The sequence below is a fragment of the Notechis scutatus genome, chromosome 7 (genome assembly GCF_049901735.1).
Source record: "Notechis scutatus isolate UNSWTSFEM ecotype Mainland chromosome 7, rNotScu1.2, whole genome shotgun sequence".
NCBI classification, from domain to species: Eukaryota; Metazoa; Chordata; class Lepidosauria; order Squamata; family Elapidae; genus Notechis; species Notechis scutatus.
This window is the reverse complement of record NC_142015.1, coordinates 1,450,720-1,462,788: the sequence shown is the minus strand read 5'-3', so window position 1 is coordinate 1,462,788 and position 12,069 is coordinate 1,450,720. Positions and strand designations below refer to the sequence as shown.

Sequence of the window (12,069 nt, the reverse complement as noted above, 5' to 3'; positions counted from 1 at the left end):
TTGTGTTTTTGGCAAACATCTCAAGAACTTCTCAAGGAGTGATTTAAAAGCGAATGAGGAGAACTTCGTACTTCCCAGATTGACTGCAGAACAAGTTGAGTTCAAGGCTTAGGAACAATTGTTCCTAAGGACCACTTATTCCTCGAAGGTCCTTCTGCTTATGGACAAGGGTCTTCAGGAACTCTTGAAGGACACACGTCCAAATAACACTTTGTGAGTGTTCTGAGAAGAGTTGGCGAGAAACACTCCCTTAAAAGTAAGACTGGCTGCCAGCCAACAGGAGTTGCAATGTGGGATGGAGAGCTAACCAATCCCCCCGGAGGAGTTTAGCCTCAGGTGCGTAGTATAAGTAGACATTCTCCTGCCTTCAATGGTCCAGAAGAATAAGGAACATTCTCCACTGTAAAGCTAAGGAGCAGAATGGAAGGTGATTACAAGATGGACGATAGCAACAAGTTGGCCCTAATGTCCGAATCGCCTCCGGTGAGTTTCGCTCCTCCTGGGAAAAAAGGTTTTGTTCTTCCAACTTTAACTTGGACCAATGTATGGGATGAGAGAGAAAACAGAGGCAGCCCACAATCTATGATAACTGAGGTGGAGAATTTTAATGACTCAACTCTTCAGCCAATTAATATGGGGGTGTCAACTAAAAAGATACTCCTTTTGTCTTTTTAGCTGCCAGAAAAAGGAAGTGTGTGTGTGGGGGGTAAGCAGTGCATTCCTTAAATGCCTAGATCAGGGGTCTTCAAACTTTAACAGCTTTAAGACTTGTGGACTTCAACTCCCAGAATTCCTCTTCCAGTCATGTTAGTGAAGGACTTCTGGGAGTTGAAGTTCACAAGTCTTAAAGCTGTTAAAGTTTGAAGACCCTTGGCCTAGATAATCACCCTGACAGTCCAAAGTTGTCTGAGCATAAGAATATTGCGGGAGAGCATGATGGATGACTCTTGGCTATGGATGTGTCTCACTGGAGAATATACATCCAGGGGGTGGCAGGAAGATCAGGGTCAAGGGGGAAATGAATGAAGTATTTTAGTGTTGGCTGCATCCAGCTAACACTGGCGTGGCCACTTCTAATAAATCCATTTTATTTTTTCTGAGATGCGGCTAGAGATTTATGATTTGAATGGGGGTGGATCGGTTGGAGTCCTGACAGCGGGCACAACCTATGAAAACTTTTCTTCCGTGTTTTCAGCCCTTTCATTTTCCATTCCTCGGAAAAGGTCTTTTTTCCTCTCCTGCCACCCCTAGAGATGCCCCAAAGTCTATGGCCAGAATACCGGTAGTCCTTGACGGGACGACCGCAACCGAGCCCAACACGGATGTCGCCAAATGCCTTAAAATGGGTTAAGTGAGGTTTGCCCCACATCACGACTTTCCTTGCCGCGTTTGCGCAGTGAATCCCTGAGGTGGTGAAGTGAGTAGTGTGGTTCTTAAGTGAATCCGGCTTCCCTTGGTCAGGAAGTCGCAAAAGGGGATCAACCAACGTGGGACCATTGTCAAGCATCTGAGTTTTGCTCCTGTGGCTGTGGGGATAGTGTGAAAAACGGGCCCTGAGCCGCTTATTTCAGCCCCGTTGTAACCTCCAACAGCCCTAAACGAATGGCTCTAACTCCAGGGCCGCTGGTACAACAATGGGGCCGTCTGGCAGCCTTGAGAGTCATGATGGATATGAAGTAGATTGATGGGCAATTAATTTACTGGGAGCACATAGATCCCTGGCTGGCTATCGTTACCCCTCTGGGGGAAGAGAAGAAGGGATGAACAGATGAACAGAGTTGGAAGGGGACCTTGGAGGTCCTCCAATCCAACCCCACCCCCCGCCCCCAGAATATCGGACACAAAGCAGAGGTTCTATCTCATGACGTCATTTGAGACATAATGGCTGGTCTAGAGAAAGGAAAGGACTTGGGGTGACATGATAGCAGTATTCCAGTAGTTGAGGGGCTTCTACAAAGAGGAGGGGGTCAAGCTATTCTCCAAAGCCCCTGAGGGCAGGACAAGAAACAAGGGATGGAAACGAATCAAGGAGAGAAGCGACCTGGAATTCAGGAGAAACTTCCTAATAGTGAGAACAAATTAACCCGTGGAAGAGAAGTTGCCTTCAGACATTGTGGGAGCTCCATCACCGGAGGGGTTTAAGATTCTAGACAATCACTTATTTGAAATGGTATAGGTTTTCCTGCTTGAGCAGGGGGCTGCACTAGAAGACCTCAAAGGTCCCTTCCAACTTTGTTTTTCTGTAATTCTGTTATGCTGTCTTCCTTCCTTCCTTCCTTCCTTCCTACCTCCCCTCCCTCCTCCTTCCTCCCTCCCTCCCTCCCGCCTTCCTTCCTTCCTTCCTTCCTCCCTCCCTCCCTCCTCCCCACCTTCCTTCCTTCCTTCCTTCCTTCCTCCTCCCTCCCGCCTTCCTTCCTTCCTTCCTTCCTCCTTCCTCCCTCCCTCCCCACCTTCCTTCCTTCCTTCCTTCCTTCCTTCCTCCTCCCTCCCGCCTTCCTTCCTTCCTTCCTTCCTTCCTTCCTTCCTTCCTTCCCTTCCTTCCTTCCTTCTTTCCTCCCTCCCGCCTTCCTTCCTTCCTTCCTTCCTTCCTTCCTTCCTTCCTTCCTTCCTTCCTTCCCTCCTCCCTCCCTCCCTCCCACCTTCCTTCCTTCCTTCCTCCCTCCCTCCCTCCTGCCTTCCTTCCATCCTTCCTTCCTCCCTCCCGCCTTCCTTCCTTCCTTCCTTTCTTCTCAATCACTGGAGGTTTTCAAGAAGAGACTGGGCAGCCACTTGTCTGAAATGGTCTTAGGGCCTCCTGCTTGAGCAAGAGGCTGGACTAGCAGACCTCAAAGGTCCCTCCCAGCTTCTCTTCTGATTCTGAGGTGAAACCCAGTCCCATTGAGTGAGGAAGGCTCACGGCTGTTTTTGGTCCTGCAGGATTACACCGAGTCGCCCAAGCCTCCCGACCTTCCTTGGGGGAAACTCTTCATCATGGCGATGGCGGTCGTGGGGGTTGCGTTGCTCGCCCTGACTTTCCTGCTGGCCGGGCTGCACATAACCGAGAAACATGCAGAGGCGGTAAGGGCGGCTTGATGGGGGCTCTTGGGGTGAAACCGTGGTTTCCAGAGAAGTTCATAATCATTCATCGTCCCTAGAGCCATCCCGAAGAACCAGGACGATGACCATGATTGTATGGTTGACACCCTACCCCTTGTTTACGTGAAGATGTCCTAAAAGCAGAGGTGGGATTCAGCCGGTTCTGACTAGTTTCTGGAGAACCAGTAGTGGACATTTTGAGTCATTCAGAGAACCGGCCAATCCCACCCCTGACTGGCCCCGCTAACCCCATCTCTTCTCTGCCTCCCATTGAGTTCCAGCTGATCGGCTGGGTCTTCTTTGGTTGCCCTGCACAGGAGAAGGGAGCTGGAAAGCAGGTTAGCCATGCCCACCAAGCCACGCACACAGAACTAGTAGTAAAAAAAAATTGAATCCCACCACTGCCTAAAAGGTAAATGTAAAAGTTCCCCTCGCACATCCGTGCCAGTCATTCATGGCTCTAGGGGGCGCTGGTGCTCATCTCCGTTGCAAAGCCGAAGAGCCACCGCTGTGCGAAGATGTCTCCATGGTCATGTGGCCGGCAGGACTCAATGCCTTTGAAGGCGCATGGAACGCTGTTCCCTTCCCACCAAAGTCCCTATTTTTCTACTTGCATTTCTTTTACCTGCTTTCGAACTGCTCGGTTGGCGGAAGCGGGGACAACAAATTGAACACGGACCGGTCTCATCCCCTAAAAATTGTCCCCCAGCATAACCTGGCCAACAGTCAGGAATGAAGGGGATTGGCAATTAAAACAGCTGGAGAACATCCCATTTTCCACCTGGAGAAAAAAGTATTTAGTATTTAGCAGCCAGCCATTAAAAAGCAATTCACGCTCCTTTGGGACTCAGAAGTACCACTGGGAAACAACCTTATTTTAACCAACAAAGCAGCCTGTAAACTTTTAGTGTCGCCAATGGCTGGGTTCCCATCATGGGTGAAAACCAGACTCAAATGGGCTTGGCCAGCTTGTATTTTGTTTACGCTGTGGGGAGCCAGCCACGGTCTGAGTAGGTAACGCAAGCCAGGCCGTTGTGTGAATCCATCTCTCGAGTTATTTATGTGACATTGTTGGCTCAACAGGTGGTTTCCTTAAACCAGGATTAAGTTTCAGTGTGATGCATGACACCCGGCCAGTGGTCTTCTCTTCATCCTTTCTGGAAGTTCTGATTCCCCTTTTTCTTCCCTTTTGCTTTGGCTTCTTGGCGATTCCTAGGTCCTGCAAATGACCATTCAAGGCCTGGACGACAAAGGGTCCTCCCAGCACCTGACCATGAGCCAGAAGGAGAAACTGGCCATATTTCCCATCCACATGAAGCTCAACTCTTCGGCCACGGTGGTTTATGACCACAGCAATGTAAGAGTTGCCCCCTCTTCTGGCTTCACCTGTCTTGGTCAAAGGTTTGCTTGTCTACCTGGCTGGCACCTGTTCGGAATTGAAGTATTCTCCCCTGCCTTTCGAAGTAAACTTCTAGTTCTTGTTGTGACACAACGGAATCTTCTTTATGGGTCCACTGAAAAGCTCCAACCCAAAGGCACGTCCCAGGTTTTGGTGGGGGGAGGATCTTCCTTATTGCAATTCAGTTAGAGAGGAGAATGGATGAATAATCAACATCTTTTAATGACCCCATAATCCCTTGGGGAGGGGGGTGGAGTCTGCGCAACTGAATGGAGCTAGCAGAGTATTCACTGGCCGGATGCCCTTCCTGACACCAGTGTGTATTCAGCAGATATAATCCCATTGTGCCCAGAGGGAGAAATATCTGCCTCCACCTAGGATTGATGCTGATAAATCATTCTCATTGTACAGAGGAGAGAGTGGCCCACAGTGGTTGCTGCTTTGCATAAAGTGAAGAAAAAAATATTCCATTCCATCCTATGTTCTATTCTGTTCCATTCTGTTCTATTCTATTAATTTCTTTTCGTTTCTATATTCTATTCTATTCCAAGGAATTGCCTAGAGGGGTGATAAAGGGTCTTTAATCAACTATGGGGAAAGTTGTCTCAGGCAGGGAGGTTGTGAGTGAGCTCTGTGGTCGGATACAGGGGTGGGATTCTAGCTCGGACCGGTTCTATAGAACCCGTTGTTACAATTCTGTGTAGTTCAGAGAACCGGCAAATCGTGGCACTGGCTGGCCCCTCCCCGCCTACTCACTCTTTACCTGGCCTGCGTTGTGCATTTGCCTAATTTTTTGCTAAGTTGCTATTTTTCCTTTTTTTTCCCCCCAACCATCAGCTGTTCCAACTATCAGCTGTGCTGGGAGATTTAGATTAGCTAGAACGCAGGAAATCGTTGGATTTCTTGCTTTCTAGCTAATCTAAAAGCAGAGCTGAACCTTCCTTAGGACCGAAGCTTCTATTTTTCAGTGCAGACTCAGGTAGCAGATGGCAGAAAGGTAGATCTCTGAGCGAATCTGTGATTCTGCGAGCAACTCAATCTGCCTGCCTGCTTTCCCTGATTTGGGGTAAAAGTTGCTCTTTTTTTAATATAGAAAATCCAATATTTACATAAATATTTACAATATTTACATACAAGCCACACCCTGCCAGTCACGTGACCACCAAGCCACATCCAGTCAGTCACATGACCACCAAGCCACACCTACAAATTAGGCCATGACCACAGAACAGGTTGTTGAGACATTTGAATCCCAGCCCTGGTCAGATACCCAAATACCTGACACTTGTGAAGGTGGCTCTTGCCATCGCAAGCTCATCTCCACACTCTGCCTTTGAACAGCTGGTGATCGGCTACAGATCGTGGCCAGGAAACTCCTGCTACGTCACCAGAATGAACCCGAAGGACATCCAAAGCCTGGATGCCCTCGTTGACATCTTCCAGCATGTCCAGGTGAGTAAAAACGGGGGGAGTTCATGGTGGGAGGGTGGGAGAGCCATTCAGGGCTTAGGAACAATCACTAAGTGAATGGTTATAATTTGAGTTGCAGGTCCCAAAATAAGGCCATGGGGACCCACCTCTGCTCACCAGGAGAAAGAAGCTGCTTGCTGTTGAGTTTCTTTCCTGGTAGAGCAATTCTTCCTTCCCTCCACCCCTTTCCTCTTGCAGAAGCCCCCTCCGCTGCTGCCCCATGGACAGGGAGAGAAGCCAATGGAAAACCGCTCGGCAGTGCCAGCTCAGCGTTCGACCTTGGGAGCCGCCATCAACCTTCTCTGCGGCAGCCTCCCCGTCTACTGGGCTTAACGGAGTCAGGATGAGAGGCAGAGCGGAGGGCAGGGAAATGATGGACTGCCTGGTGTCTATGGAGATTCTCCACCCTCCAGTCGCGTTGTCCCAAAAGTGCTTCTGTCAGCGTTCCAGCAAACCTCCGCTCCAACCAATAACTCCGAAACAGACATCCTCTCAAAAGTTCTGTTTTGTTTGGATAATAAACTGGCACAAACTGGGGAATCCCGAATCTGAAAGTTCCAGGCTTCCTTGCAGTAATCCATCCCTTGCACCCATCATGGCATCCCATCCCATCACCCGTCCCTACTTGAGATGTTCTCTCACCCAGGTGCAGAAATAACATGACCTTGAATTGGAAAAAGAATGTTGTTATGTCTAACTGCATACACTCCAAAAAAATTCCCCCCCTCCCAATTTCCCAGGCTCAAGAATGTGGCAGTGTGGAAGGGTCTGGTGCTAAGATGGCTTCCAGCTTCTTCCACAGGCGAGTGAACTTTCTAGTTTTTCTTTGAAGACATTTTGCTTCTTATCCAAGAAGCTTCTTCCAGTCTGGCTGGATGGTGGGGAATGGAAGGAGGGGAGGGAGGGATAGAACATCACCTATCTCCAGTCTACAACACAGTCCTTTCAGCAGTTCCAAGAAGGCCCCACATCCCTTTGCACCACTCAGGTGATCCTGAGGACACAGAGGAACCTCCAAGTGGCCTCAACGACCCTTTAAAAGGATGCAAATGACCAGCTGTTGCAAGGAATATAAATCGTTCCATCCCCCACCATCCTGTCAGAGCTGAAGAAGCTTCTTGGATGAGAAGCGAAACATCTTCAAAGAAAACCCAGAAAGTCTAGTTGCCTCTTGGGGGAAAAAGCACCTTTGGGATGAACCACCACAAGCAAAATGATCATCCAGACTGTGCTTTTTCAACCGGCAACTGGGCCTTCTCGGTTTTGCTCTTTGGAAAAGTTTCACTTCTCATCCAAGGAGCTTCTTCAGTTCCTTAGGATGAAGGACCCATCCTGGAAATCCATCCCTTCTTGACCTGAACTGCCAGAAGCAACGGAAGGAAAAGGCAGCCTGGCCTTATTCCTCATGCTAACAAACAATGGCTTGTCTATCAAGGCTTGTTCTGACGATATAATTCCCTCTGTGGTTTGCAATTTAGACCCCTGACCTTTGGGATTAAAAAGAGTTAAAAGGGGGAAATCAAAATGGCAATTTGGAAATCATAATTTGATGTTTTCTTATTTTTTTCACTTTTTTTTTCTTATTTGCTATCCTCTTCTTTTATATTCCTTTGATTTTTCTGTACTTTTGTTGTATCGGAAAAATAATAATAAAATCTTTTTTTTTAAAAAAGGTAATAATCTCACCTTGTCTGGGACCTTCTTTGATGTCAAACTGTAAACCAGGGAGATGAATGGTTAGAATATATCTTAGCCAGCACTTGGCTCAAGTCTCTGCACACTTTTTGTGCAGCCTATTAAGTCCTGGGTGTCGTGTTTTGTTTAGGCGGTTACGCCTCCCAGAGTCTCAATAAATCACAATAAACCAGGTTGTTGAAAGCAAATCAGGGATGCCAGCTTGTCAAAAAGCTGCAGAGGCTCTGGAAGATGGTTTACTACAGGTTTCCTAAAAGGCAGAGAACAGGAAGCCCCAACCAAACACTTGTGTTGCACAAAGAACACACCTCCGGCATTGGAAAACATCCCTTGCAAGACAACAGGTGGCGAGAATGGCCCTCCTTTTCCTAAATCATTGAAAAGCAGAGCACACTGAAGGAGATGAGCAAACAGGGGCCATTCCTAGGCCTGCTTTTTTAAAATAAACTTTATTAAAGTTTTACAGTTTTAAAAACACATCATATTTACAATTTTTGCAATACATTGTGACAGGACTTAATGGCCACTTAATGCTCATAACAGGAAATGTAGGTATCTATTTATTTAGCCACCAAATCTCTGATGTACAGTTACTACATAAGGGAACTTTAATCCCAGCAACCTAGCATTTTGGGATGCTGCTCAGGTGCCAACTAAAATCATATGGGTCTGCTATTAATGGTATGTGGGAATGACCCAGGGGTGGGATTCAATGTTTTTAACAACCGGTTCTGTGGGCATGGCTTAGTTGGTGGACATGGCTTGGTGGTCATGATATTGGCTGGGTGTGGCCAACTCAACATCACTCACATCAAGGCATACATCTTCTTGCCTGACCTCTCATGACTGTGGGGATGCTGCAACAGTTGTAAGTGTGAAAAGTGGTCATAAGTCACTTTTTTCAGCGCCATTGTAACTTTGAATGTTCACTCCACACAAAGTTACCAGCAAAGGAGGGGAAAAATAACTCCAGACAAGTTCCTGAAACAGGAAGTCTAGTCCTGCCAAGAACGTAATAAGGATTAACGGAGAGGCAGTTTCTGTAAGCAACACCAGAATGTTTCCTTCCTGCCTTCCTTACAGGATAAGGCCAGTAATTTCTTCTAACAACCGGTTCTCCAAACTGCTTAGAATGTTAACAACCGGTTCTAGCGAATAGGTGTGAACTGGTAGAATCCCACCCCTGGAATGACCTTGGGAGAAAGGAGGAAGTGCCACAGATTGGGTAAGGATTAGATAAGGTGGGGCTGAGCCCACAAGGGGAATAGGGGTGTGGTAAACATCTCAGAAGAGACCCTCCCTAGTTTCTTGGACTTTATATACTTTCAGACTCACAAGACTCAGTTACTCTAACCTTGCAATACAGCTAGTATTGGGAAAAATAATATATCGGAAAAATAATAAAGTAATATTATAATAATAATAATAATAATAATAATAATAATAATAATAATAATAATAATAATAATAATAATAATAATAATAATAATGTATCGGAAAAATAATAATAAAATCTTTTTTTAAAAAAAAAGGTAATAATCTCACCTTGTCTGTAATAATCTCACCTTCTCCTATTCTATTCTATTCTATTCTATTCTATTTTTTATTCTACTCTACATTCTATTCTATTCTCTACTCTATTCATTCTATTCTATTCTATTCTATTTTTTATTTACTCTACATTCTATTTATTCTCTACTCTACTCTATTCATTCTATTCTATTCTATTCTATTTTTTATTCTACTCTACATTCTATTCTATTCTCTACTCTACTCTATTCTATTCTATTTTTATTCTACTCTACATTCTATTCTATTCTATTCTATTCTATTCTATTCTATTCTATTCTATTCTATTCTATTCTATTCTATTCTATTCTAAAAGGAATGTGAGTCAAGAGGAGAAGGGAGATAAATAAGGGAGAACGGAACTGTCCTTCATTGGGATCTTGGATTCTTGTCAACACAGCAGGCCCTGCCTTTTGGTTATGTAGTCCAATGCCCCAGGAGCAGGTTGGAAGGTGCGTCAAACCCAAGACCTCACCACAGCTGCTTCCTCTTGTCCATCCTACTTTGAACACCAGCTTCATCAGTCAGGAAGACAACTTTTAAGTCCCACTCCCCACCAACTCCTGTGATACTTCTTCAGCCTCAATCACAATAACACACAAGCAGACAACCAATAGAAACTCGAGGTAAACTGCTCCAAACTCGATGGCCGAAAACACAACTTCAGCCACAGAGTGGTCAACGCCTGGAACGCCCTACCCAACTCCGTGGTTACAGCCTCAACCCCTCTCAGCTTCCACCTCAAACTGTCTACTGTGGGCCTAAGAGGTCTTCAGAGGGGGCGTGCATAAGCGCACCAGCATACCAACCGTCCCTGTCTTACCGTCCCCATTTACCTGTATTTACTTCCTTCGTTCTTGTTTATGTTTATACTTATACTTGTTATCTTGTACATGTTTGACAAACAAACAAACAAATAAATAAAATGTTAAATAGGGGGCCCTTCTCAAGGTAACCTTCCTTGGCCAGAATGAAGAATAGTCATAGCACAGCTGGAGTTGGGGTATCATCGTGCAGAAAAATCAACATGATAGCTACTATTGTGTGATCAATATACTACATACATAAGAAGGGCAATGCTTCAATTGTTGAGTGCCACCATGACCCCCAATATCCTTCCCTACTTACTCCTCCAAGAAGTAGGAACATTCAGCCTAAGGACATTCTGGGTTCTTTCTGAACATATTTATGACTCCATCTCTCTTCTGGCACACGCTTGGCCCAACAAGCAAGGTGATTGACCAATTTCCATTTGTCTTCTTCGGAAAGCCATTAGGCAGGGCAAGGGAGCAGGTCCAGTTGTTATTTCATAACAATCTTCTCTTGGAAAAGGGTCTCCTTGAAGACTAATTCAACTCAAGTTTTTTACGAGTCATCCAAAGCAAAGAAAAGATTTCTGGCCAGAAAATTATGAACCAAGAGTCAACTCCTCACAATGCATTGAGTATTCAGCTTTGGGGAAGGAAATACTTCAACTCAAACCCTTGTGATTGAAGTGTAGGGTGGAAAGGACACCTTCAGCTCCTGGCTCTCCACGGCAAGACCAGGTCCATCTTGGGCAACTTCAAGGAGAGCTTCAAGGACACCGAGAGAAGGTTTGAAGGAGGAAAAAGACTCCAAATAGTTGAGTTATCAAAAAACATGCTGCAAGGCAAAATATTTTTAAAAAACACACAGACAAGGTGGAACTTTGGTGACAGCAAAAAGACTATTTGGGGATTTTTACATTTGACTGAGGCTGCTGAATTATTCAAGATGTATGTGAGAATTCACTCAATGTTTTATAAAATATAAGTGAAGAGGGTTGCCATAGAAATATGATATTTAATTGAAAAGTAACGTGAAAAATGTTAAGACTTTAATGAATATTAATATTAATGATAGAATTGAATTGGAATGGAATGTTGTTTTAATTATATACATTTACAACTTTTTCTTTTTTTTCTTTCTTTAAGAATACTGTGTGTAGTTTAAGAATGTACCAAGCAGAATCCGAATGGAAGTTATGTATTATAGTGAGTGTTATAATTTTAGGGGAAAGATATAAAGGCGTCATACTCCAATCAGTAACTACAGGAGAAATTTAGTATAATGAGAAAAGATGATAGACAATTGAAACAGGACAGACAAAAAATATAAATATAATGATTTGAATTGAGATGAAATAAATAAAATAAAATTGAGAAAATTAAAAGAGGGGAGAAGCTATGTAGAAAATGTAAAATAGTAATAAGATATGGAATAGAATATAAAAATGAGCATGAACTTGAATTTGTGTCTGTACGAAGAAATATAACCCGGGATTATGCTGCTTTCAAAAAAGATGTTTTATTTGTATTTCTTTTTGTGAAAACTCAAATAAAATTTACAAAAAAAAAAAAAAAAGATGTATGTGAGAATTCAGTATCGGGGAACACTGGGGTTGTTGGTGTTAAAATGCCAAGGTGGTAGTAGCCTTCCAGGAAAAATCCTGGAAAAGGTGTATCAAGGGGAGGATTTGTGAGCACCTAGAAACAAACAAGGGGATTACTGGAAGCCAGGCTGGGTTTGTTAAAAACAGATCATGCCAGGCAAACTTTATTGCCTTTTTTGGACAAAGGAACTAAATTAGTGGATCAGCAAAATACCATGGACCTAATATACTTATACGTAGTATACTAGTATAGGGTATAATATAGGCTCTAAAAAAAGTGCAGAGAACAATAAACATGGTTACTGGAGGCTGAAATGGGTATGTCTAGTCCTTAAAAAAAAGAGAAGGGCTAAAGGGGACATGATAGCAGTCTTCCGATATCGGAAGAACTGTCACAGAGAAGAGGTGATCAACTTATTCTCCAAAGCACCAGAAGGCAGGACAAAAA

The 12,069-nt window shown here is 44.5% G+C and overlaps 1 protein-coding gene across 1 annotated transcript; it reads left to right on the top strand.

Annotated features, from left to right (window-relative positions):
• Positions 1-387: 387 nt before the first annotated feature.
• LOC113428195 (surfactant protein C-like) lies at positions 388-7,616 on the top strand. Its single transcript, XM_087969801.1, has 5 exons — positions 388-483; positions 2,917-3,057; positions 4,292-4,432; positions 5,816-5,926; positions 6,143-7,616. The coding sequence occupies exons 1-5, from the start codon at positions 421-423 to the stop codon at positions 6,275-6,277; spliced, it is 591 nt and encodes a 196-aa protein (XP_087825927.1). The 5' UTR covers positions 388-420; the 3' UTR covers positions 6,278-7,616.
• The last annotated feature ends 4,453 nt before the right edge of the window (positions 7,617-12,069 follow it).

What these genes read in the sequence shown, in the direction of transcription:
- LOC113428195 (XM_087969801.1), top strand. Translation starts at nt 421, where the DNA reads ATGGAAGGTGATTACAAGATGGACGATAGCAACAAGTTGGCCCTAATG. An exon ending in CCGAGAAACATGCAGAGGCG is followed by an intron (nt 3,058 to 4,291) that starts GTAAGGGCGGCT and finishes GGCGATTCCTAG; the next exon opens with GTCCTGCAAATGACCATTCA. An exon ending in TGGTTTATGACCACAGCAAT is followed by an intron (nt 4,433 to 5,815) that starts GTAAGAGTTGCC and finishes GCCTTTGAACAG; the next exon opens with CTGGTGATCGGCTACAGATC.